The 27,597-nt window shown below is 46.1% G+C and overlaps 1 protein-coding gene and 1 long non-coding RNA gene across 7 annotated transcripts in view; one reads left to right on the top strand and one right to left on the bottom strand.

Annotated features, from left to right (window-relative positions):
- The window catches only part of TP53INP1 (tumor protein p53 inducible nuclear protein 1), a 37,192-nt gene that overhangs the window by 6,868 nt on the left and 2,727 nt on the right, over positions 1 to 27,597 (bottom strand). For 3 of the 6 annotated variants that reach the window (XR_012378266.1, XM_073892989.1, XM_025870854.2), the window contains exons 1-3: positions 12,407 to 12,632; positions 3,557 to 3,811; positions 2,630 to 2,987 (exon numbers count right to left, since the gene is read on the bottom strand). Coding sequence is in view for 5 of the 6 variants with exons in the window: in XM_073892989.1 (XP_073749090.1) it covers positions 2,630 to 2,987; positions 3,557 to 3,668 (470 nt within the window). In the remaining variant the exon portion in view is untranslated. Of the gene's footprint in view, positions 1 to 2,629; positions 2,988 to 3,556; positions 3,812 to 4,367; positions 8,039 to 11,846; positions 12,140 to 12,406; positions 12,633 to 27,597 lie in introns of those variants that run through there. The other 3 variants (XM_025870855.2, XM_025870856.2, XM_073892988.1) reach the window with 3 other exon arrangements.
- Positions 24,923 to 27,597, top strand: part of LOC141372820 (uncharacterized) — a 28,786-nt gene continuing 26,111 nt past the window's right edge. Inside the window, exon 1 of the long non-coding RNA XR_012378270.1 lies at positions 24,923 to 25,003. This is a non-coding gene — a long non-coding RNA (uncharacterized lncRNA). The remainder of the gene's footprint in view (positions 25,004 to 27,597) is intronic.

Below are 27,597 nucleotides of genomic sequence, written 5' to 3' on the forward strand. Positions count from 1 at the left end.
AAAAAAAAAAAAAGAAGGAATTCATAGAAAGTGAAGTGTGTTCTTTTGATCCTATCTATATGGAAAAGTACATATTTGTTTAACTTTCCTATATGTTATATCAAAACACAGAACGAGATATAAAAACAAACAAGATACAAAAAAATGATCATTCTGACTGCATCAAAACTGCAAATACATAACCAGATGCAGAGCATGGTCCTGGACTAGATGCTGGTTTCGACAAATGAGGTGAAATTTGTCTAGTGCAGAAAGCAGAGTATGGTGTGGGTAGTGGATGAAGTGAAATCTTACTGAGAAGAAAAAGGGGCAGATCATTGCCTAAAGAAGCAGGTTATAAAACAGTATATACAGCTTGATCCCATTTAGGTTAAGAATGTGTTTGCGCGTTCATTTGTGTATTTGTATTTGTGTGTGTGTGTGTGTGTGTGTGTGTGTGTGTGTGTACGCTCACTCATGCATGTGCACGCGGTGGGCACAGAGAGAAAAAACGACCTGGAAGGATGTGTCTGAGGGTGTTCACAGTGTTCATCTCTGGGTCGTGCAAACATCTTTTTAAATTTTTACTCTTTGCATTTTCTAATTTTCTGCAATGCACATGTACTACTTCTGGAATAATATTATTTACAAAGCTGCTGTACATATGCACACACACTTTAAACACTGACTAGTAAATATACAAATATCAGTATGTTTAAAGTGACTGTTAATCATGCTAAATTCTTGAGTGGAATTCCACAGAGTGGGGATCAGAATCAGGTGGGAAGCATTTCTGGGAACTTAATTTGAATCAACTATAAGGCAATTTAATCAACACCATGTCTAAGAAATTTTAAATTTTTGTTGGAATGCCTGAAACACTGATCTCTTGATAAACTTAAAGCGCTGAATCAAGCGCCAGTTACAGTAACACTTCCCATCAAAGATCTTACCCAGTATAAAGCCGGGTAACTATATAAGCAAATTGTTTCTCAGTTTGGTAAAGGACATGTTTATCCTCATAGAAGATTACAAGATTACTTACAGTATTCAGTGTTGTGAGTGCAGCAAACTCTGGTAAACTTAAATGAATGAGCTGCCTGGGTTTTGTTTGTATTTGGCAAACAGGAAATAGCAGAAGATATATACAATTATCCAGTTAGTTGAGTTAGAGCCCAAATAATCTAAAAAGAGGCCCTTTGGATTACAAGACTAACTACAGGAACATTCTGAACTGCTCCAAAGATTCCACGTCACCTGTAGTGCTGACAGGTATATAGGGAATTAGGGCGCTCCCCCAAATACCGGAATGCCATAGGCACATTCCACTAACATGCACTGTGAATAGCCAGACGTTGGGGTGATTAACATGGCCATGGGCTTTATTTTAGCAGGTGGAAGCAATCTTGAATATACTCTCTGGATAAAGGCCATAGAATGTCTGTAAGTTTGCTTTGGAACATATCAATCTTTACTGACCAGACACTTGCCCTGAACCTTTCCAGGCCCTCAGCCTATCTGCCATTCAAACAGAGGCTTTCAGACCAATTAGGACTTCCACATAACAGGAAAATACTGTTTGGGTATGAAATCTTTCCTCTGTAAGGCAGGAAACAGCTCTTTGGGGAACATGTTTCAGTAAAAGTGCTATTCTACTTCATGTTTAAGATTTGTCAAGTTTTCGAGGTTAAGTGCCATTTGATGTGACCCAGCTGAGACTACCTGGAAGAAAATAAGAGTTTTATTTTAAGATATACTACTCTTGGGGCGCCTGGGTGGCTCAGTCGGTTGAGCGTCTGACTCCTGATTTCGGCTCAGGTCATGATCTCGGGGTTGTGAGATTGAGCCCCGCATCAGGCTCTGGGCTGAGCGGGGAGCCTGCTTAAGATTCTCTCTCCTTCTCCCTTTGCCCCTCCCTGTTCGCACGCTCTCTCTAAAAAAAAAAAAAGATATACGATTCTTGTTGAATTTGATACCCCAAATAACTCAGTGTATAAAGTGCCAGTTACATTGAGACACTTAGCAGAAATGCCAGTCTTTTCTTCTCTGTCACTAGCAGAGTACTATAAATCCAACAGCTCTCCCATTATATAATTGGGGCCATGTTCTAATGAATTTTTCTGAAAATCTAAAATGAACATGTTTTTTCATACCATCCACCACCTTGTGCACTATGCACGTGCTTTCATAAATCTCTAACAAGATTACTTTGCATCTTCTAAAAAATCAGCTTTGACTTGCAGTATAAATAAATAAACTGCAGGCCAAACAGACTGCTTGTGGATAGAGTAAAATACAGTTAACCCCTGAACAAGTCAGGGGTTAGGGGCGCCAACCCCTGTGCAGTTGAAAATCCATGTATAAGTTACGACTCGCCCAAAACTCAACCGCTAAGAGCCTCCTGTTGATTGGGAAGTTTACCAATAACATCAACAATCCATCAACACATATTTTGCATGTTATAGGTATTATCTACTGTAGTCTTATAATAAAGTAAGCCAGAGAAAAGAAAATGTTATTAAGAAAATCCTAAGGAACACACAATACATTTACAGTCCTGTACTCTGCTTATCGAAAAAATTCTGTGTATAAGTAGACCCATGTAGTTCAAACCCACGTTGTTCAAGGGTTAACTGTACTCATGACATACCTGGGGGTACTTGGGTCAGGACATTCCTCAGTCCCACAGCTGGCCTCACTGATACCAGGGCAGGAGCTATGCACGGCATAGACAGACATGCTGGGGTGTTCAATGAGAAGGTTTTCCATAGGACTGGTTTCCACCTTGAGAGTGGTTAATCCACCTGCAGTAAAACACGGGGGAGGGGTGATAAACCAGCTCTCCTCCATCGGACAGGACTCAAACTGGAGCAAGCAGGAATCACTGGTATCAGCCAAGCACTCGAGAGATGCAGGTAAACAGGAAAAGACTGGAGGGTGCTCAGTACGTGACTCTTCACTGATGGCTTCGGCTTTGGCTTCTGCTGCTGAGAGACCAGCGCAAGCGTCTACATCATAGTCCACGTTCGTTGATGAAGTCCCACGGGAACAGGAGTATCCCAATGGTATCATATTCGGGGCACAGAAAAAGAAGAGACGATACTGTTAGCTGATGTTCACATTCCTCTTTTCGTTTAGGTAAGACACAAAACCATTTATATTCCCTCATAATGATTATAAAATGATTTCTGAGCATCTAGTGTGTGTGCAGTGTGGTGTAACCCTGCATCAGATGGATTATGGTGGCTCTGGGGAATGGTTTTGAAGGCTGTGTCTATCCTGCTGAGTAAACGTGATGAGCAGTGTGGGTCACTGTTCATCTAGCACAGGATTTCCTATTAAAGTGCATCTGATCTGAACAGCGTAGGAGAGTTGCCAAACTGGAAGATCTGACGTCAATCAATTTCACTGACTGATCATCTGGCACAGGATGTTGCCTGCAATTTTTTTAGACAAATTCTTGCTTATTTACTTTTCAGGCTTCAAAACCTTCAGAGTTACTAGTTTACTTTTGCAAAAACTGAGACGTGAGAGTTTCCATTTTTGCTGTGATGATTAACAGCTAAGAATACCTTACCTATGAAGTCAACAAGAATCCATTCATCATCCTCTTTCTCACTGAATTCTGGTTCTTGGTTGGAAGAAGTATTGACTTCACCCACAAACATTTTATTCAGTCTCTGGAACATGGTTAAGGCAAGATTGAGACTTTGGCGGGATGTCTTTACGGCTGAGATTTCAAAACACTGTCTTCAGTCAGCCTGATGGCACGACAGGAGATTAAAGTGCACAAGGTGCTTATTCAACTTAGGCGAGAGAGGAGTCGTTATCCCTAAAATAAAATAGGAAAAAAAGGTTATTTGCAATCAGCATATATTTACACAATATGTGTGTGTGGTTTCAAAAGCGTGTACCCACACACATGCACACACGCCTTTAGAAGAAAGCTCAAGCCTTAGCCTGTAGCTACAGCCGTTCCCTTCCTACAGGTGTCAAACACGAGAAATGCAGTACCTCTTTATTTATAAACCATTATGAATTGAGTACTCAAATGCAACCTGTAAATCAATGTGAAATGAAAGGGAAGGAGTTGGTTGTTTTTCACATCTGTGCTTTTATAAGGGATAAATCTGACTCATGTAGTTCAAGCTGAAATACTGCTTTTCTGTAAGAAGAAGAGCAAACACCAGATATTAACGGTCTTGCTATATGACATTCAACCGTCCAGAAGCTGCCAAAGGAAGCCTGCAACAGTACTGGATGACCACCAGCTTTCCTTGGCTCATTTTCTCTTCTGTTCTGTTCTTCTATATGACTGTAAGCATACCTAATTCCATTTAAAAATCAGTAATACAGCATAATCCCACAGTTGGCACAGAGAAATCTACACTGTAGAAAATTGAGGAGGACAGCAGCTAGCCCTGGAAACCATTCACCGTGTGGCAGCAAGCAGGGAGGTGTTGTGGTCAACACGCCTGGGTTCAAACGCTGGCTCTGCTGTTTGCACTCCATGTGAGAGAGGTCATGCTACTTCAGTTGGCAATAGTTCTACCTCATGGAGTTCTGGTGAGTTCCTTTTTTTTTTTTTTAAGGGAGAGCACACCAAGCAGGGGAGCAGGGAGGGGCAGAGGGAGGACAGAGAATCTTTTTAAAAGATTTTATTTATTTATTTGACAGAGAGAGACACAGCGAGAGAGGGAACACAAGCAGGGGGAGTGGGAGAGGGAGAAGCAGGCTTCCCGCGGAGCAGGGAGCCCGATGCGGGACTTGAACCCAGGACCCTGGGATCATGACTTGAGCCGAAGGGAGATGCTTAACCGACTTAGCCACCCAGGCGCCCCAGGAGAGAGACTCTTTAAGCAGGTTACATGCTAAGCCCAACACACATCCCGATCTCACAACCCTGAGATCCATGACCTGAGCGGAAATCAAGATTCTGATGCTCGACCAACTGAGCCACCCAGGCGTCCCCCGGTGAGTTCCAAGTGAAGAACTGTGGCCTTGTCTGATCTTAGCCTAGAATTCCAGATTTATATAACCATTTCTCCCTGGTTACCTGATGGCCATATCAAAGCCAGCACATGCCAAAGAGAACTTCTAATTCCCCCCACAAACCCACGTACACTGTCCTCCTTCCCCTTCTCAGCAAGAAGCAGCAGTGCCCGGCATTTATTCAGGCAAAAAGCCAGCAGTTACCCCTTCTGCTCCCTCCCCAACCCCTCAACCAAACCTTCACCAAGTCCTGTTGACTCTAGCTGCACGTGTGCCTTACATCTGCCCACTGCCTGCCACCACTTTCGTCCTAGGTGAAGCCAATCCGGTGTCCCTCTGGACTCCGCCAACCGCTACGTCCCTGCCCGTCTCCCTGATCCTACTCTTACGAAATGGGATAACGCGGCAACCTACTTAGCAGGGCACGTGGCACAAAGCTCTCAATGTCAACTATTATTCTACAAATATTTACTGAGTACCTACCATGCATCAGGCAGAGTGCTAGGCACAGGGGAGGCAGCAGCGAATCCGGCCCTCCCATGGCAAGTGTTAACAACCCAGTGGGATGAATGCCACGGAAAAAGAATGGGGTGTTCCTCAGATCTAGGCAGGTAGCGGTCAGGAAGGACGCCTGCAGTAAATGACTTTGGTCTTGAGTGGTTGGGAAGATCAAGAATGGAGGAAGCCTATAGATTAGTGAGAATGTGGCACCTTCTGTATGACTCAAGATCCAGATGGATGGTCATGACAGCAGGCTGGGGGTGCTAAGCAGGAACCAGATCCTATAGGACCTTCTGGGCCAGAGGTTACGTACAGGGAAGGAAAAGTCAAGGATGACCCTCTACCAGAAGCCAGTGGGGAGGATGTTGGGACCATTTAGCGGAAGAGGCATACTGCAGAAGGTGTAGGTTGGGCATTTTGGACATGCTGAATTTGGGAATCTGCAAGTCACGTGCTTGGTGTTGTCTACTAGGTAGCTGAATATATATATATATATAGCGCTTTGGAGTGCAAGGGCATGGTCTCAGCTGGGGGCACAGATTTGGGAGCTGTCAACACAAAGGGGGTAACAGAAACCATGAGTAGATGAAACCATCCAGGGATGGCAAAAACCATCCACCAAATGATACTCTTTCTCATGAGCATCAGCCTTGAATCCATAACTTCAGACTCTTGACCCTTCACTTTCAAAATGATCATTTTTAGCTGTAAAGGTAGTTATAATCTGCAGTGGAGGAGACTCTTGGTTGAATTCTTTATGTGCAAATAGGACTGCTACAACTGTCTGGCACGCTACTATGAATGTGTAGTACTACAAATGTGTTCAAATAAATGACATTTGAACACTTTTGTGGTCACAATTCGTCATCATCAGCCATTAATTATTAAAAGAGAGTAAACAGGAAATGTTACTTGCATAACCAGTCTTCCAGAAACCCTTCTGGAAAGCAGCATGGCCAAATCATGAAGGCTGGAGCACTAGTATAGAATTCAAATTCAGCCTTACGTTCCATGTAAGAGAAGTTAGAAGAAAAGTGGGCTTTTGTAGTTTGCTTGACCTACTGTAGTGTCATAGTTATAGCCTAAAAGATGAGCTATCACAACGTCTGATGTAAATGAAGGTTTTCAGCATATAAGCTAGGAGGGGAAAAAAACATACTTAAAAAATCTTCCCCCCATTTCTCTTAAATTATGAAGGCATATATTGGCCCCAAGTACAATCTTGTGTCTGCTGGACCAGTTGAGAGAATAATCCCAGTTTTCCAGAGTATAGGGCTGGCCTCAGGCCCTGTATCAGCTAGGAAGCTGGAGCTGCTGGGTGTAAAGCAGGGTACCCCACAGAAAACCCCTGCTCATTCTGAATGAGCACCTTGTCCCCCAACTGTGATGCCACATGAGGGTAACTCACTGGGGCCCAGGCCAGTTAAGGGGCAGTTACAAGGCAGAAAACAGTGTTGGCGTCATTGTGGCTGGGCAGCCGTGGGTTCCCAACTGCAAACTATTCCCCCTCTGGCTACAGCTCCAAACTCATGTGATAGAAGCCAGCTGACGCCTAGAACACCTACAACTCTGCCACAGGAAAGGTGCCTCTGGGGGAACTTTCCACAGGGCAGCACAAGTCCATCTTCTTTTGGTTTCCTGAAGTCAGAGGCTGCCTTGAGATATCCCGTATCTCTGGCAAGGGCCACCACCTTGAGTGGGCAGAATATTCAGGAGCCCAGCCAGGCAAGGGGAGAGCTCATTCTCATCTGTCCTGAGTCAGGGCTCGTATTTACATGACACACCTGTTGAAGCCCTGTGGGAAGGACAAAGACTAGTTTGGGGAGAGGTGGAAGGAGGGCTGGCCTGGGCACCAGCAGGAGAGGGTTCTGGCTCTCTCTCTACCATAGGTGGCTGGAGCTAAACAATCTAGCCCTTCTGAGTCTCAGTCTCACCACTGGAAAAACGGGGAGACTGTGTTGGGATCACCTCTTTACTCTCCCCATAGACCTCTAGCACAATGAAGAAGTGGGGTTGGACTAACTTTGCAAGGTTCCTTTGGTCCTGCTTTCTGTAGCAGTCAGAAAGGACGAGGAGCTGTTGGAGAGCCCCCAACACGCTAACGCTGTTTAGCGAGGTGGCCGCAAGGCACATCAGGTGAATGAGCACTTGAAATATGACTTGTTTGTTCAAAAATCTGGATTTTAGATTTTATTTAATTTTAACCCATTTCAAATTCAAATTTGAAAGGTGACAATTGAGCCAATTTTTGGAAACTTTCACGTACGTTCTGAACAACTGATTAACTATTTCTGATGAAAATTTTACATATGAATTAAGATGTGATACGTTTAAAATATACCAGAATGTATTTCCAAAGACTTAGTGCCCCCTCAAAAATAATGTTACATATCTCAATAATTTTTATATAATTGTATGTTGAAATAAGTAATTTTGGGCGCCTGGGTGGCTCAGTTGGTTAAGCGACTGCCTTCGGCTCAGGTCATGATCCTGGAGTCCCGGGATCGAGTCCCACATCGGGCTCCCTGCTCGGCGAGGAGCCTACTTCTCCCTCTAATGCTCCCCACTCTCATGTACTCTCTCTCTCTCTCTCATTCTCCCTCTCTCTCAAATAAATAAATAAATCTTTAAAAAAAAAAGACATAAGAAATAATTTTGAAATATGTTAGGATAAGTAAAACATATTAATAAAATTAATTTCACCTATTTTTCTTTCTTAATGTGGATACTAGAAAATTTAAACATACATGTAACTCACATTACATATTTCTACTGGACAATGCAGTTCTAGAAAAATCTCTCTAAAACCTTGATAGCCTAACCCTATGACCCAGCAATTGCACAACTGGGTATTTACCCCAAAGACACAGATGTAGTGAAAAGAAGGGCCATATGCACCCCAATGTTCATAGCAGCAATGTCCACAATAGCCAAACTGTGGAAAGAGCCGAGATGCCCTTTAACAGACAAATGGAAAAGATGTGGTCCATATATACAATGGAATATTACTCAGCCATCAAAAAGGATAAATACCCAGCTTTTGCATCAACATGGATGGATCTGGAGGAGATTATGCTAAGTGAAATAAATCAAGCAGAGAAAGTCAATTACCATATGGTTTCACTTACTTGTGGAACATAAAGAATAGTATGGAGGACATTAGGAGAACAAAGGGAAAAATGAAGGGGGTGGGAATCGGAGGGGGGAGATGAACCGTGAGAGACTGTGGACTCCGAGAGACAGACTGAGGGTTCTAGAGGGGAGGGGGGAGGGGTTAGCCTGGTGATGGGTATTGAGGAGGGCACGTACTGCATGGAGCACTGGGTGTTATACGCAAACAATGAATCATGGAACACTACATCAAAAACTAATGATGTACTGTATGGTGACTAACATAACATAATAAAAAAAAAAAAATCTTGATAGCCTAACCTCCCAATTACCCAGAGACTAGCCCTACCCAGTCACTGCTATCCTTCACCTTCGTTCTCGCCCAGGAATGGAGGCTCCTAATGGGGCTGGTTCTATGTGGAGCTGTAAGTCAAAGCAGAGCCTCAGACTTCACTTCTCACTACATGTCACAGACATTTTTTTTTTTTAAAGATTTTATTTATTTTGACAGAGAGAGAGAGACAGCGAGAGAGAGAACACAAGCAGGGGGAGTGGGAGAGGGAGAAGCAGGTTTCCCACTGAGGAGGGAGCCTGATATGGGGCTCCATCCCAGGACCCTGGGACCGTGACCTGAGCCAAAGGCAGATGCTTAATGACTGAGCCACCCAGGTGCCCCACAGACATTTTTTTTTAATTTAATTTTTTTAAAAAGTAAACTCTGCTCCCAACGTGGGGCCCAAACTCATCACTCTGAGATCAAGAGTCTCACACTCTACTGAGCCAGCCAGGTGCCCCGGTCATGGACTTTTTGATATTTACAACTCTAGGGCAATGATAAAACCAAAGTGAAAATTCCAGAGAAAGCATGTGTCCTAAGAGGACAAATTTACAAATACAATTCTGGAATTTAGCAAAGAGGTAGGGTCAAAGAAGGCTAGGGAAGGTAGCACTGCCATTGTTTGGGGGCATCTGCAAGCTTTCCACAGTAACTAACCAACCTCAGCCAATCCACCAGGGCAGTCTCACCCCAGTGGAGAAAAGAAACAAAGTATCTGGGCCACAGCATTTCAAGAAGGCAGCTTTGTCCCTGTTCTCCTGGCTCAAAATACCTCCTCCCCCACCACAGTCTTTTTCACTATAAAAATTAAACAAAACTACATTATAAACAGTTTAGAAAATAGGGAGAATAATTATTTCACTGCCTTGCTGTAATCACTGTTAGCATTTTATGCATTTTCTTCTCCACATAAGGTTTCTTTTTATCAGGAAGTCTAGTGAATGCACAATACTGTATCCTGCTATGTTACTTAACATTTTATCATTAATGTTTTTCATATTATTACATGAGTTAGAAAGGCTCCAGGCAGAGAAAGGTAGCTAAGTTTAATACTTATGGGGAAGAGCATTCTAGTTTGTGAACTTAGAAAAGGCGTTGCTAGTCTGGAAGAGCTTGTTAGCATAATTTATTTTCTTATTTTCGAGACACGCAAACAACCAACAGGCAGTGTGGCTCTGGAGTTACCCTGCTGTGTTTGAAATCTTGGCTTTGCCACCTGCAACTTGTGTGAACTTAAGGTATTTAGTAACCTTTTGGTGCCTCAGTTTTTTTCATCCCTAAAATGGGGAGGAAAGTGCCAATGTGAGGATTAAGCGTGTATCCCTCAGAATAGTGCCTGACACAGAGCAGGCAGCCAGTAAATATTAGCTCAGAATATTAAATATAACTTGGAATACTTAAGTCCATTCCAAGCCATTGGTGTGACTGTAAGGCACTTAGTATCTTTGGGTCTGAATGTCTTTATCTGCAAAATGTTTATATAATAATAAGAGCTACAATCTACTGAATACTTATTGTATGTGACCGTGAGTTGAGGGACTTATTTGTCACATTTTACTAACAGGAAACTGAGGCTCAGACATTAAGGAACTTGCTCGAAAGTGACAGAGCTGGTCAGGTTTGGCGCCAGCATTAGAGCATAAATCTGTGTGGTTCCAAGGGTCTTGCTTTTCCCTGCACACGACTGCTCAGGCTCCTTCCAGCCTCAGCTCTGCTTTCACGAACTTCAGAGAACAGTGCTTTTCAGTGGATTTTGGCTGCCAGTAGGAGGCTCCAGAAACAACATTTTTAAATTACAAAAAAAAAAAAAAAAAACACACCCACAACTTGGATGATCTAACTTTGTTAACTGTGTGTACAGTTGTGGCTTCTTGAAACTTTCAAAATATCAGGTGGCTAACCTAACACATCTTCACTGAAAAGCGGCCTCAAAATGATTTTTCTCTTTATATCCCACCCTATTTTAGAAAAATAAATATGCTGGTTCAAGTAATTTAGAATTGATTTTAAACTGCAGAAAAACCAAGCCAAGAAAGTTGTCTTTGCTTGTTCTGCTTCTACTCAGCCTGTTCCACTGGTCATAGGGGGTTATTCTCCCAGAGACCCACCACTGTCTGCCCTGAAGGGTGAACGACAGGGGACAAAGACAGCAGTAAGTGGTCATTCTTAGCCTGGTAACCTTCAATTTTTAAGGTAGGGCCATTCCCAAGAGAAGTATGAGGCAACAACCCAGTGAGCAGGCATTCATAGAAAAGAACAAAAGACAGAATGAAAAAACAGAGACGGTGGTCATATAAATTAATGTCCCGGTTCCAGGTAGGGGCCTTTAAAAATTATGCTGCCAATTCAGAATTATAATGGCTGTGACTTAAAATCAAAGCTTCCCAGGGATTTTCACATCTGCAATGAACAATGTCTTTCAATTACCAGGCAAATGATTTCAGGATCTCGGGGGTACCTCCTTATTACCTCCGTTCAATGACCCCATGGGTCACTTTCTCCTCCCCTTTTCCAAAACTACTCTGCATTTAGAAAAGGCTCTTTTAGCAACAGATGCCCAAATACTTGGGAGTTACAGATGGAAAGGGGCTCTTCCTTAACCTCTCCTAAACTGGAATCAAAATAGATGCGGAAGAAAAGACGCAATTAGGAAATGTAATACAAAACGAGGAAGGCCCACATAAAATTCATCTGCAACTTTGAAAGGGAAGACACCATTTCCTTTTAATTGGCTGTGTGACCTCGAGTAAAAGAACTTAATCTCTCTGGGCCTCGGGTTTCCTGTCCACCCGGTAATACAGCCTCTTTCAGAGGGTCTCCGCGAGGAGCAACTGGGAGAACTGATGCCCGTAAAGCCCGCAGCACAGTACACCGCACAGCGTAAGCGCTCAGTGGGCGTCAGGGAGCAAAACGGTTAGGATTTTACCCTTGACGGACAAGTACAGTGCCCCCTCCACAGGTGCAGCCTCAAAGAGTGAGGTGTAAGGTCAAGCAGGGTCAGTGGACATGCAGCGGAGAGGCGGACGCCCAGGGCACTTGGGCGCTGGTGGCCGCGGAAGAGAGGAGGGTTCCCGGCGCCGCAGGGCCCTCGGTGCTCCGGGCGTGACCCGCTGCTGCGAGGGCTGGCGGGGGAGGTGAGGAGCGCAGGGCCGCCGAGCGGGCGGAGAGGGACGCCGCGGTCGCTCCTCCTGGAGCCCGGAGCCCCCGACGCCAGTCCAACGGCCGAGGGCAGGAGGAGGAGTGGAGGGGAGTGAGGAGGAGGAGAAAGAGGAGGAGGTCCTGCCGCGGCCAAGAAAACAGGCCACGCTCGCGGGAGGAGGCAGAAACCAAACACCCACCCGCCGCCCAGCGCCCCGCTCGTCCGCCTCCGCCCGCACCCCCGGGGCAGCGGGGCCGGCCGCCGCCAGGGAGCGGAGGCGGGAGGCGCGGGGGGCGGCCGGCCGGCCGGCTCGAGGGGCCCCGGGCGGCGGCCCCGCCCGCACTTACGTGGGCCCGACCGGCAGCGGAGACGGGCGGCGAAGGCAGCGGGCGCGTCGCTCGGCGGGACCCGGCGCGCACGGGCGCGGGGCTGCTGAGGTAGCTGCGGCTCCCCGGACGGCGGGCGTGGGGCGCGGGGCGCAGAGCCAGTCCGCCTGTCCTGTTGCTGAACCACTGGCCCCCGGCCGCCCGGCTCGCTCCTTTTGTTGTTGTGCTGCGCTCGGAACAGCTGATCGGCCGCTGAGCCCGCCCGTCGGGCCCGCCCGGCCGGCCGCCCCGCCCCGGGGCCGCGCCAGGCCCGACCCCGCCAATCGGCGGCGCGGGGGCCCCGGGGCCGCCCTGCGAGAGGTTGTCACCAACGCACGTGACCTGGCACCGAGCCGGGCGACGCTCTCAAGTTAGAAACAAGCCCGGGCAACAAAAGCCGGGGCGCCGGGGGGCGAGAAGAGGGGAGAGCGGAAGGGAGGGCGAGAAGGGGGTGTGTGTTGGGGGGTGGGGTGCCAGCACTGGGGCGACCGGGAGGGCCGCGGGCCCGCAGAAATGGGAACCCGCTGGAGTGTGCGGAAGAACGGGAAGGGTGGGAGGAAGGGCCCTGACCCCAACGACCCTTTGCCCGAATAAGGGACCGAGCGGAAAGCCGTGTTTGCTGCGAGAGGAAAATTAAGGGCGTTGAGAGTGATGGAGGCCAAAGACCCCAAGGGGCCCGTTCAGGCCAGGGTAGGGGTAAAGCCTTAGACGTGGCCCTGTAAAGGCAGGTCCGCTTCTTGGCCGCCTTGAGAAAGAAAGTCTGGCTCCAGATACAGGGGTGCTGGCTCGCTTAACCTCCTTTTTGAGCCAGGGCCCATCACCCTGTGGTAACTGACACGGGGAGCTGACTGAACTTGCCTACAGCCTCAGGATCCAACCTACAGTAGGCAAGGCGGAAGGGGCCCTGAGACCAGAGCCGAAGGCAGAGAGGTCCATGGCCTGGAGGGCCCACTCCTCCAGCAGACCTGAAGAACCCTGGAGGAAGGAGAGTATGGAGAGCTGCTTCTTCCCCAGTCTCTGCATCCAGGCTCCCATGTGACCCAGGGTGGTGATGATGACCTCTGTCTTACTGTTTACATACCTGCAAACCGTTGGCATTCACACAGCGCCAACCTGCTCACCGGTTATTTATAGTAAGAAGAAAATGAGACAGTGGGCTGGAAAATGATTTCCAAACCAAAGCTCTGTATGCGCATAGATGGATTAACTGTGTCTGGCAGAGGCATGGGAGTCATGTTGATGCATCTCTGCTCTCATGTGGATCCTGTTTGACTGAGATGCAATTCTCTGACCCAGGGTGAAATTTATAGCAACCACTGACAGGTATATCATACAGTGTCTGAAGGACTCTCACATTCTGACCTTCCCAGGAAACCTGTGGTCAGCCCATTTCCAACAATACTGGTTTTAAAGGATGTAAATCAAAGTGCAGGGATTTGTCTGATACCCAGAAGTGATGACCAAAATGTAGTGGCCGTCTTACTTTTTCTCAGGAGGTAGACTGAGGCTGTAACTTGGACTGGACAACCTCATGGAATTGAGTGTGCTTTAGATTTTAGGTTTTGGCAAATCAGGCACACCCTCATATTTTCTCTCAAATGTTTTTGCTATCCCTGGAGCTCCATAATCTCGTCCTTCTTAGGAATCCTCGAAGAGACCATCTTCCCATTCAGAACAAAGGCATGATAATTCTAAAGGTCTAATGTTTAAAAAGTCAAATTGAGACCTAGTTTTTCCCATTTGATAAGGTTTATCAACTGTTAAAGGCAAAATGTGAAAGCATACAATACTTTGTTATGATCGAGAAAACAGTGTGAGGTAGCTGATGCTTCCAAAAAGGGTCACAACAATATTTCTTTCATCATGAAGTGGAGACTATTTTTCTTTTCCTTGAATCTGGGCTGGCCCTGGGGACTGCTTTGATTAATAGAATGTGGCAGACATCATGTTCTAGTATCTCTAAGACCAGACATTAAGCAAGCCTGACAACCTCTGCTTTGCACTCTGGGGAAAGCCGGCTGCCACATAAGAAGAGACCACCATGCTGTGAGGAAGCCCACACATAGCTATGTGGAGAGGCCACTTGGAAAGAGAGACATGCCTGGCCAGCCCCTAAATATTTAGTTCATCCCAGCTGAGGTACCAAACATACGAGTGAAAAAGTGCTCTAGGAAGTTCCAATCCCAGCAGACACCACATGGAACCGAGATGAGCCATCCTCACTGAGCCCCGTCAAAAGGGCAGAATCAGAATCACGAGCAAATAAAAGATTGTTGTTTTAAGGCACTAAATGTTGGTGTGGTTTGAAAAGCAGCAATAGATAACCAAAACACAAAGCTAAGCAACAGAAAGGCCCACAGCAGACAGATCAACCTTCTCTAAACTCCACAAAGTGGAATTTGGGGGATAAAAAAACTTCTTATCTTATCTCAGGGGTCATTTGCTTTCTGTTTACTCTCTCAGGGATTTGTAATCTTCCCACCTGGTGCTTGTTTATCCCAGTAGTGTACCAAGGGGGTGGGGGACGGGGGCGTGGGAGAAGTCTGCCCCTATGAGGAAATGTTTGATCACCATACATTGTTCGGAACTGCTGGAGCATGAAAATAATAAAAAGCAGGCTGACTTTTAGTTTTATTATTGTTTTAAAATTTTCTACAGACGCTTACACACACAGAAATTCGCTGCTTTTTGCCTGCGCCGGGGGTGGGTCGTTCCCACTGCCTCCCTCCTTGCTGTGCCACTGGTTTACATCCGTACATGCAGTGAGCCTCAGAGTCAAGTCATCTCCACAGCGTCAGCTGTCTGAGCACAACCAAACTGTCAAATCACACAGCTGCTAACCAGCCTCTCGTCTGTCGCCTGACAAAGACCCAGCCAGGTTCCCTGCCTGGGCAGACCCAGCGAATCCAACCACCCTTTAATTCGCAGGATAATTCTCAGTGGGTTGCTATAGTACCCACGTCCAGGCTGACTCCCTGCTGTGGAGGTGACCCTTTCCCCATCTGTCAGAGTCCTCCTGTCCGTTTTCCATGGAGCTCAATACACTCCCTTATCTACCCCAACAAAAGGGATTCAACCTCAAGTTTTGTTCTGAAGGACTATAGGGCAGGACCACATTTATGCCAACATCCAGAAACAATGCAGTTAATACCCCTGCGTCCTGCTTACAAAGGCAGGCTGTGGCCATTGCCCTGCCAGTGGCGTCAGGGCTGCGAAAGAATGTTGTTTCCTAGCAAGCCACAGATGGGGAACCCCATTGGGTGGCTACTCAGGGCAACCTCAGAACAACAAAGCAACAAGTGACCAGTCTATACTGAGAAGAGTCTGAAGGTGAAATCTACTCAGGTAACTTACAATCTGTCCCCCAGCAAATACAGTTGGCTGGGCTTTTACCATCCGTCCTGCATGCTGTGAAATGTTTGAAAAAGAAGGATTTCTGTTTAATTGCACTTTACAAAGAACAATGACATGGAATTCCAGTGAAATCTATTGTCTAAGAGAAGGAAAGAAAGGGTCTCCCTTGGTCTCCAGAAAGCCTGGAACAGAAGAAAGCAAGAGGTTTGGTGACCTCTACTTTCTGAAATAAAAACAGAAAACAGAACTCTAACTGGGCTGCCATTACCATCTCAGGAAGAAGTCATAAAGGATACCAGGGCCATAGGTGTTATAGCTTTCCAAGACCCTGAACCTGGTAACTCTTGCATATTCATCTTTTTAACCCTCTATCCACATGGTGATTAGAAACAAAATCCTTAAAATGAAAAGAGTCTGTGTTCTGGCTGAGGTACCAGAAAGGAGAAGGGGGGGGTGGGTCTACCCCACTCAGCAGCCTGTATTTGGGGAGAAGAGCCCTTGGGGGCTGTGGTGGCCCAGGCCAGATTGTGAGTGATCGATGACAGTCTCCCAGACCCACAGTGCTTTCTCCAGTTCCTGTAAAGTCCTGACTTTAAAGGTTTTTTTAGTTTCTCGGTGAATGCACAAATAAGTCTCCAATTATTAAAAATTATATAAAACTTAACTGTACCACAGAAAGGGAGGAAAGTGAGTCATCCCTTAATGCATGTGGCCTAGATACATGATACAGAATGTCCCTCCACACACCATCCCAGCCCCTAGGAGCCACAAAACTTGAAGGGACCGGCCATGTGGGGCCGACCCTACCTGGTCCTAGGGCAGTTGCAGCGGTTACCTGAAGTCTGTGAGCAAAAATCTCTTACGGCTCCTGCTGCCAAGCTACCTCTTCACTCACGAACTACTTCTAGGTCACTGCCCAACGGTCGTCATGTGCCAGAGGCAGCCTGAGGTGGGGTCTGTAACCATGAATTGCTCTATTATGGGGACAGCTTCAGCAGCACGTTTCTTTCTGCTCTTCTCAAAAGGATGCCTCAGATAATATGATTGCTACTTACGTAAGCTACATACCGCTTAAATAGTCTTCCTAGTTAAGGAAAACTTATTTATTGGGTTATTCTTTTTGCTGGAATTAACCACCTTAAATATCTATTACACTTTGCAAGATTAATTTGTGTTCTTAAATGTCCAGATTGTTTGTGGTTTTGGCAAAAGACCTAAGCACGTTGATAATCTGAGGCGGGAGGGTTTTTGACTTCTATTTTGGGGGGCCTCTTCTCCTGCTTTACTCCTCTTAGGAGTAGTCATTTCTTTCCCTTTGTAGCGCAGACAGAGGACATGAATACTTAGACCTGTAAAGGTTGAACACCATCCACCCATTCATTCAGGCCTGCTGTGTTCACAGCATCCATCCAGTCACCCAGTAATTACTTAATGATCACCTCCTCTATGCCAGGCACCAGAGACACCGTAGTGAACAAAACAAAGTCTCAGCCCTCAAGGAGCTTCCATCTGGTGGAGGAGATACAATAAGCAAGTAAACATATAATGTAATGAGTGCTGTGAAGAAAAACAAAGCTGGGTAAAGAGTTAGAGAGAGACTGGGGGGCAGATAGGATGGTCAGGCGGGCTTCTTTGAGGAGGTGGCACTTGAGCAGCAAGAACAGAAGGGCACGAGGAGAAGAGGTAGCCCAGGCAGCCAGAAGAGCCAGTGCAAAGACTAGAGGCAGAAGAGATTTTGTGCTGGAGGTAAATAGCACTGTTCTCAAACTAAACAGTGTCACTGAGAATTGGGTGTGACCTGGTATCTGTTGGTTACCTGAGCTGACCCACAGATCTATGAGTTGAAGAGGACTGGCCACAGCACTTTATTTTATTTTTTTTAAATTTATCTTAAAGATTTACTTATCTAAGAGAGAGAGTGTGTGCATGCACACAAGTGGGGGGTGGGGGGCGCCAAGGGAGAGAGAGCGAGAGCCTCCCGCAGACTCCCCACTGAGCACTGAGCATGACATGGGGTTCAATCCCAGGACCCTGAGATCATGACCTGAGTGGAAGGCAGGCACTTAACTGACTGAGCCACCCAAGCATCCCAGAACTTTAAACTCCTTTGCAGTCTTTTGGGTTTCTGCAACACTTCCCGAAAGGCATATAGGTCCCGGGGAAGTAACTTTTCGTGTTTATCATAACATGGAACTAAATTTCAGAGCCCTGAGAACAGGTCTCACAGAATGGGCCTCAAGCAATCAATTGCGTTGCATGCTGGGAAGGCAAAAGGACTTTGGAGAATGTGCTCTCTGGTAAGGAAGGGAGAGGAAATTGTGGAGTTCCTGCTCCGTATCGGGACAGGTACTTACCGAGTCCCACAGTGTCCTCAACTACAAAAGAGGGGAAAATCATATCAACTCAGGGAGACAATACAATCAGAAAGGTGTCTGGGACATGAGGTATTCAATAAATGTTTATTTTCACCAGCACACAGACCTTTTTCTGAGGATTTTATTTTAATGGTTTTGTTTCTAATCACCTTGTGGAAATAGGATTTTTTTTTAAAAAGCAAAAACCTAAAGCTTAAAAGCTTTAATAGCTTTTCAGAACTTGAGCCTAAAAAACCAACAAGGTTAAGGACAAAATACTCTCATCTTCTTTAATAAGCCTATATAAGCAAGAACCACAGAGGTCTAGACCCATGTTTGAATTTGTCCTTACCTAACTTGCATTTCGTATCATCTGAATGTTTAAAGCCAGAGTTTGGAAAATAAACCCTTCCCCGGCACACACACTGATACACCTGAGTTACTTTACCTGCTCAAACACAAGTGCAATTGAAACCAATCAAGCATGGAGGCCATATTGTCCATAATTAAGAACAGTATTTAAAGTGAGAAGCAGTTGTGTCTAATGGTTAAGAGCGCTAGTTCTGGAATCAGACCTTAGTGCAGGTTATCTGACCTTGGATTTGACCTCTCTTAGCTTTAGTTTCCTCATCTATAAATGGGAATGATAAGATTGTCTCTATGAGGTGGCTCTGAGGATTAAATGAGATCATGCATATAAAGCATTTAACATAGTGCTTGGCACTACAGTATGAGCTTATTAAAATGTTGTAACTGTAACCTGAGAGGACTGAGTTCTACAACCTTCAGGAGAGTGATATGTAAGACAGTGGGTCAAGGAAGGCCTCTCAAGGAGGTGGATTTTGAGCCAAGCCCTGAATGATAATAAAGGAGCAAGTAAGCTCTGTGAAGCTCTAGCCAGTGACTTGTCACAGGGGCAGAAGGAACGGTGAGTGTGAAGGCCCACCATGGGTGTGCAGAGAGGTCCAGCAGTGGGGCTGCAGGGTGAGGAGGAAGGGGAGCAGGGCAAGGAGAAGAGGTCAGAAAGGTCATGAGGAAACTTGCAAGCAGGGATGAGAAGTCTGGATCTCATTCTAAATGTGACGGGACATGAGAGCTGGTACCCTGGAGTTTCAGACACATTGAGTTTGAAATGCTCTTTGGATACCAAGGGGGGAAATGTTTTGGGCAATTGACTATTTGGGCCCAGAGCTAAAGGGACAGGTGGGGGCTGGTGACATAAAGGTGTGACTTACCAGCTTGTTAATATTTAAAGACACAGAACTGGATGGAATGGGCAGGGAGAGGCTATAAACAGAGAAGAGGCCTGGGCCTGGGCCTCGGACATTTAGAAGAAAGAAGGATGGGGCTTCTGGGTGGCTCAGTCGGTTGAGTGTCTCACTCTTGATTTTGGCTCAGGTCATGATCTTAGGGTCCTGGGATAGAGCCCTGTGTCGGGTTCCGTGCTCAGAGGAGAGTCTGCTTGAGATTCTCCCTCTCCCTCTGCACTCCCCTCTCCCCCACAGCCCCACTCTCTCTCTCAGATAAATAAATAAGTGCATTAAAAAAAAAAAAAGGATAAGGAATATTCAGCCAAGAAGACTGAGAAGTAGCAGCCAATTAGGTGAGTGAGAAATTAGAGCGAGGTGACCTGGAATCCAAGTGCCGAAAAAGCCTTCAGAAGGAAATTGTGACCAAGTGCAGAGAAGCCGAATCTGATTAAGGACAGCGAAGCGGAGCCAGCAAGGTGGTGGTCGGTGGTGGCGGTCAGGTCAGTGGTAACCTTGGAGGAACAGTTCCGGGGGATGGACTGGTGGCTCTCTGGTGAGAGAAAGGGAGGTCACAAGAAAGCGAGACAATGGGAAGAGGAAGCAGAGACAGAAGGCCTAAGTGTATTAGTTTGCTGGGGCCACCATAACAAAGTGCGGCAGACTGGTCGCTTAAACACCGGACGGTTATTTTCTCACAGTTCTGGAGGCTGGATGTCCAAGATCCAGGTGTTGACAGGGTTGGTTTCTCCTGAGGCCTCTCTGTGCGGCTTGCAGACGGCTGCCTTCTCCCTGTGTCCTCACATGGACTCTTCCTCTGTGTTGTCTGCATCCCAGTCTCCTCTTCAGATTGGGACTGGAGCCCACTCAGACTGCCCTGGTTTAACCTAAACCTGTTTAAGGGCCCTGTCTCCAAATACAGTCACCTTCTGAGGTGCTGGGGGCTAGGGCTTCCACATATTAGTTCTGGGGGTGGGGGGTGACACACAATTCAGTCTGCAACACTAAGCAATTCTTTTTTAGGAATTTTGTTGTGAAGGAGAACAGAGCAAAGGATTGGGGTGGAACTAAAGACTGTCTCTCCGAATGGGGAGGCAGGGAGGTTTTGTGTTTATGTTGGATTTTTACTATGCGAGAAGTTCCAGCCGCTGCTGTTGCTGATGAGAATGGCATGGTAGAGAACCTGAGACTTAGCTGCAGGGGAGAGGGGGTCATTTCAGAAGCAAAGTCCTGGAATACCAGAGCAGGGATGGGATCAAGAGGTGTTAAATGACTTACCAGGTCACTGACTTGTGAGTGGTAGGGCTCGCACTTGACCCCAGGAATCCTAACCCCGAAACACCCTGTCCCACTGATTACATTTCAATCTCTGTTCTTGGGAGCAGCCATAACCAGAACAATCCCCAAGGAAGGAAGGAGAGGAACGCAACAGAGGAAATATGTTCACATATGGAATTACGGCCGTCCTGGCCATCTACTACCACCTGCAGGGGTGAGGGAGGTCGCGAGGGGTTCACAGAAGGGGAAGGAGGAGAAACAGGTGAGGCTCTACTCGGCTCACTGATGAACTAAAACACCCTCAGGAAGTCCAGTTCCGAAAGTGGCTGAATATTTCCGATCTGTGCCCCAGCATTGGCCTATTTATTTGAACGGAGCTTGGCTACAGGGCACCACCAGTTTCAGATAGTTACATCATCAGCTTTTCATAGGCAGATCGCTACCCTTTCTCCCCAGCACCAAGAAGCAGGTGGCTTTGTGATTTTGCTTCTACAAACTCTCTTATCATAGCACTTGCATGTTGGGGCCCAGATGTTAAACAAATCAATCAATAAATAAACCTTGGCTTCACATTTTGTACAAATTTAACTGACACCTACACACACAGCGTCTCTTAGCTGCTGCATAGCCTCTGGGTCACGGGGTCTCCTGCAAACACTTCCTTCTTTTTTAGTTTTTTTGTTTTGTTTTGTTCTGGTTTTTTTTGGAGATTTTATTTATTTATTTGAGAGAGAGAGAGAGAGAGAGCACACACGAGCATGGGGAGAGGGAGGGACAGAGGGAGGAGGAGACGCCCTGCTGAGCAGGGAGCCCCATGCGGGACTCGATCCTAGGACCCTGGGATCATGACCTGAGCTGAAGGCAGACGTTTAACTGACTGAGCCACCCAGGCGCCTCCCCCGCCTTTTTTTTTGTTAACAGCTTTATTGAGATACAATTCACATGTCACAGAATCCACCCATGTGAAGTGTACAATGCATTGTTTTTAAGTGTATTCAGAGTTGTCTACACTTCCTTCTTGACGCTGTGCTTCTCACATGAGTGGACCGGCCAGTCTCCGGATGTCGGCGCAGCTCTGCCATCTGGGTCACAGCAATTTCCTTACCTGAGAAGCTCACCTGAAGGCGTGTATCCATCTGACTGTGACTTTCCTGGTGCCTCGGGAGCACCTGGGGACCTACCCAAATTCACCGGTGAAAACCCCTCAGTGTCTGTGTTGCGGGCGACTGCTGTGGAATGAATAAACAAGGAACTGGGGGAGCAAGTCTGAACACAGTGAGGGACGGACGCTCTACTTGGTGCATCCAAATGGTAGAACACCAAATCCCTTACATTTGTTTTGTATCTTCTTACGAACGCTTTCCCTTAAATGCTCCATTGCATTATCCTCCAAAGCATTTGTTTTGAAACCGCGTACGTCCTCTTTCCTCTCATGGAAACCACCTGTAGCAGCAACAACTGGGGCTGCTGCAAACATTTGTTTTTGATAACAGTGTATTTTGAACGGCTGTGGTTTCAATTTCTATTTTTGTCCCTTACTGTCGCAATTTTTCGATCTCTTCTTACTTTTTGCAGATAGTTTTGCTTTTCCCGGGCATTTGTACTCGGCTGAAGACGTCAGTGGCATAAACCGTGACCTGAGAGTTTCTACATTTCCAAAAGTCAGTACCACTGTCCAATGACTTACATTTTCCAATACGTTTTTTCTTTTTTTTTTTTTAAAGATTTTATTTATTTGACAGAGAGAGAGAGAGAGAGAGAGAGAGAAGAACAGGGGGAGAGGGAGAAACAGGCTCTCCGCAGAGCAGAGAGCCCGATGCGAGACTCCAATCCCAGGACCCTGAGATCATGACCTGAGCTGAAGGCAGACGCTTAACCGACTGAGCCACCCAGGCGTCCCTCCAATACGTTTTCATCTGCAATATTTAAATTGGTCTTTACAACAATTCAGTAAACGAAGTCAGGGCAACCATTAATATTCCCATTTTATAGATCAGAAAACTCCCGTCCCTGGCTAACCTGTGGCAAAAATTAAAGTAAAAATATGGGCGATTTCAATTCTAGTCTAGGATTGTTTTTCCCCTACCATACAACTGGCCATAATATATGACCACGGTTCTCCAGCTTCAGCAGAATCAGAATCATCTAGAAGACTTGTCACAGCACAGAATGCTGGGCTCCACTTCTAGCATTTGTGGTTCTGTAGGCCTGGGGTGAGGCCCAAGGATGTTCTCATTCACACCCCTGCCCTTCCACTTTCTCCCTTCCCAGCCCCCCTTGCAGCTCAGGGAGGCCATGTGAACAGTTTGGGCCAATGAGATGTAAATAGAAGTTTTCTGGGAACATCTGTGCTTTCCCAATGAAAAGGGACATCCTTGGCTCTCCATCCTCCCTACCTCTTCCTACTTAGAACTTATATGTAATGCTCAGAGCTATAGCGGCTACCCAAGGACCAACTCATTAAAACCAGCCAGATAGGAAGATAGGAAGAAGCTTCGTCTCTGACAGGCCTGAGTTGCTTACCTACAGACTTCTTGCTGCATGAGAAAAATACGTCTCTATTTAAGCCACTGTAGTCAGGTTCTCAGTGACTTGCAGCCAAACGCATCTCTACCCCATACAGAGGAACAGGAAAGAATGATGCGCGAGAGTCTGGGGGACTGCATGAGAAATGGCATTTAACAAGCACCTGTGAGGCCCTATTCTGCAGCTGACATTGTGCCAGGTGAATGAGACATGGTTCCCAGCCCCAAGGTGTTCACAGTCAAGGTGAAAAAGACACACTATAAACACATAAATAATAATGCATCGTGAAAAGCACAGAGATATAAGCAAAATGCTATGAAACCCAGGGAAGGAACCCTGCCTAGGGAGGTCAGGGAAGGTTCCCGGGAGGTGACATTTGAGCAAAGCCCTAAGGCATAAGTAACATTCTGCCAGGTAGAGAAGAGGGGAAAAAAAGCTTTCTGTGCTGTGTCCCTTCTCGCTCCTACCCTTTGGGGCCAGAGGCTGGCCTGGCTGGGTGGTGGGCACGTTGGAACTAGCTGCTGGCAGAGTCAATAGCTCTGCAGGAAACTGAAAGTCCAGAGAACCAGGAGAAGTTGTGAGGATTGGCAAAAACTCCTGACAGCAGGTCTAGGGAACCAGAAATCTGAGGCATAAAGACAAGAGCAAGAGATCAGAGGGCAAGCGGGAAGGAACAGGGCAGGAGCCCAAGAGGAGGGGTCAAGGCTTTCTTCTCAAGCAAGTAGGAAACTCAGGGCACCAACTATCCCATTTCACGATTTTTTTATCATTCAACTTCATTTTGCCTTCAGCCCCCATCTTGTAAGTCTTGTAGGAAATTCAGTCTTGGTCCCTCCTGGGGCTTGCCCTTGTACCCAAAGCTGTGCTAAAATCTTGGTGTGTTACTCAGCCCGCAGGGCTGTGCAGTCCCCTGCACCACTGTCTAAATGGCACAAAACCCTGGCTGTTGAATCCCTTCTCCCTGGTGTATCATGGGTATTCCCACCAAGTGGAAATGGCATTTAATATCCTCCGGTGCATCTAGAAAGCAGGGTACACGTCTCTACTGCTGGGGCCCCAGAGACCTCTTTCTTCTCCCCAGGCTCAGGCATCTCTTCTTGGTTTTGGGGAAATACCTCCCTCTAGCCCTGTTTCCAACAGATGCACACTCTCACCTCTTCAGCTCAATGGGCTTAGGGCTCGGGAAATACAAGCCAGGAAGGCAAGTGTCTCCAAGCCAACTCTGCTATCCACTTGCCCAACCTCCCCTGATACGAAGGACAGAACCTTTTAGAATGGGGAGAGGAAGAGGGGGAAATGCAGGGAGAAAAGTTTAAACTTTCAAATAGTTATTAGGCCACATATCGATGGTGATGGTGTGGTTTAGAGGACCAAGGGCAGGACATACACATCCCAACAGATGTGAAGACAGAGTTGGGAAAGGGCCTGAGAATGGTGAGTACCCAGGGAAAGCGGAGCAAGAGGCTGAAGGGGATGCAACGAGACAGCCTTGGATGACCACTTGTTGAATTTGGATTTTATTCCGTAGGCGAGAAAATTCAGGAAAGGTCCATAAGCTATGCTGATACAAGATCCTGTTTTGTTTTGTTTTGTTTTGTTTTGTTTTTCAAAGGGACAACTCTGATAGAAGGGTGGGAGGTTCCGTTGCAGAGAGCCTATGATTGGCCATAGAAATAAGAGTAATAATGGAGATAGAAAAGCATGAATTTGGTCACTGATTGGCTATGAGGGAATGATGGGGACTGACAGAGAGAAGCTGAAGAAGATTCCAAGATTTCTATCTTGGGAGACTGGGCAGTTGGTGAAGCTTTTAACTGAAGGTAAGCAGACAGAAGATAGTGGATATGGGTGGGGGGTGGGGATGGGTGATAGGAGCGAGAGAATTAAAGGTATCTAGCACTGGTTATAGGCCAAGCACTGTTTTACATAGATTTGTGTCATAAAAAACCCTATGAAATAGTAGTATTAGGTTCATTACATCTCAGATAAGAAAACTAAGGCTCAGAGATGCTGTTGCTCACCCAAGGTTACTCAGAGTAATGAAGTCAGGGTTAGCGACTATACCTACCGGACTCCACAATCCATGCTATCCCCAGAATGCTTCTATAGTGCCATCTAGTTGGGATCCGGGTCTAGAGCTTGGGAAATAGGCAGGAGGTGCAGGCATCATTTTAGGAGTCTCTATTACATAGATGTTTCCTGGAGTCATGGGAGTAGATGAGATGAGCTGGGAAAAGTGTGTGCATGAAAAGAGAAGACGAGAACAGACTCCGGGGAAGTTCACATTTAAGGGTTATGTCACTTATGTTATTGATAACAGAAAAAACAAGGAACAAAATTGGATTTTTATTTCTCTCATCACAGAAGTTCTGAGGTGGGGTTCTCAGGGTTAGTATGTTGGCTTCATTAGAGACCTAGGCCCTCTCTTTTCTTCCACCGTATTTAGTGTGTGTTTTTCATCCTCAAATTTGCTTCAATCATAAAATGGCCACATTAGGTCCCACCATCACATTTCAAGAAGCAGGGAAGCGGAAGAGGGCAGCCAAGTGAGTCTGCTTTCAAGGAAGTCTTTCCAGAAGACCCACCCCATAATTTCTGCTTACACTAGCCAGAACTTAGTCACATGACCTATCTTCAAGGGAGGCTGGGAAATGTAGTTCTTTAGCTAGACCCCTTACTGCTCTCACTAAATCAGGATTCTCTTGTTAGAGAAGAAGGGAGAATGGAAACTGGGTAGACAACTGTAATCTCTACCACTAAGGGGGTAGGCAGAGGGAAAAAGAGATAAAGAAGAACATTTGGGGACAGGGGAGAGAATGATGCCATAAAAACTGTAGTAGTTGGGATGCTTTTCATTTCAAATTATTGAAAAGTCAGCCCAAGCTAGTTTAAATTTTGCTCAAGTAACCAAAAAATTTACAAGTAGGGCAGGTGTGTTCATTGGGTTTCTGACTCTGCGACTTTATTTTCTTGGCTCCGCCCACTCTGTGTTGGCTTTGCATTCAGGGTGGCTTAACAAATGGTAATAAAATGGTTGAAGTAGTTTCCAGTACTTGCATAGACACACCACATTGTCCAGAGCAAAACAGTCCGTCTTCCTAGCACAACTCAAATTCAGTCATTCATTCAGAAATATTGCTGAATGCAGCCATCAAAAGGAATGAGATCTTGCCATTTGCAACGACGTGGATGGAACTGGAGGGTGTTATGCTTAGTGAAATAAGTCAATCAGAGAAAGACATGTATCATATGACCTCACTGATATGAGGAATTCTTAATCTCAGGAACAAACTGAGTGTTACTGGAGTGGTGGGGGGTGGGAGGGATGGGGTGGCTGGGTGATAGACATTGGGGAGGGTATGTGCTACGGTGAGCGCTGTGAATTGTGCAAGACTGTTGAATCACAGATCTGTACTTCTGAAACAAATAACGCAACATATTTTAAGAAAAAAGAAAAAGAAGAAGATAACAGGAGGGGAAGAATGAAGGGGAGTAAGTCAGAGGGGGAGACGAACCATGAGAGACTATGGACTCTGAAAAACAAACTGAGGGTTCTAGAGGGGAGGGTGGAGGGGGGATGGGTTAGCCTGGTGATGGGTATTAAAGAGGGCACATTCTGCGTGGAGCACTGGGTGTTATGCACAAACAATGAATCATGGAACACTGCATCAAAAACTAATGATGTAATATATGGTGATTAACATAACAATAAAAAATTAAAAAAAAGAAATATTGCTGAGTAACTACTGTGCGCAATTTTCTAGACGTTGGGGACAATGTGGATAAAATAAATAGGAATCCTGCTCCACTGGACCTCGTTTTAATCATTTATTTCTGTGTAACATATTTCTCCAAAACTCAGGCCTAAAAGAACAAGCATTTATTATTTCAGTGTTTCTATGGATCAGGAATTTGGACATGACTTGGGGACTCTGGGTGCCTCTGGCTTGGGGTCTCTCATAAGGCTGTGGTCATCTCAAGGTCTAGTGGGGGAGGATCTATTTCCCAGCTCACTCATGTAGTTGTTGGCCTCACGTCTTCCTGGTTGTCAGCCAGAGACATCAACTCATTGCAATGTGGGCCTTTCCACTGGGCCAGAGGTCAAGTAAGAAGCAGGATAACAGTTAGTGTTTTGTAACCTAATCTTAGAAGTGATGTCCAATCACTTTTTCCATATTGTATTTGTTGTGAAATAAGTCACTAGGTTCAGCTCACACTCAAGGGGAGGGGATTATATAAGGGCATGAATACTGGAAGGTGAGGATCATGGGGAACCACTTTGAGGTTTCTACCACAGAGCCATATTCTAGTCAGTGGAGATAGACAATAAACAATAAATAGATACATCATATGTAGGTGACAATAAGTGCTATGAAGAAAAATAAAGCAGAGTAAGGGAAGCCTCTTTCATTAG

Source organism: Callorhinus ursinus, unplaced genomic scaffold, assembly GCF_003265705.2.
Source record: "Callorhinus ursinus isolate GAN/ISIS: 27379988/994484 unplaced genomic scaffold, GSC_fseal_2.0 scaffold5, whole genome shotgun sequence".
NCBI classification, from domain to species: Eukaryota; Metazoa; Chordata; class Mammalia; order Carnivora; family Otariidae; genus Callorhinus; species Callorhinus ursinus.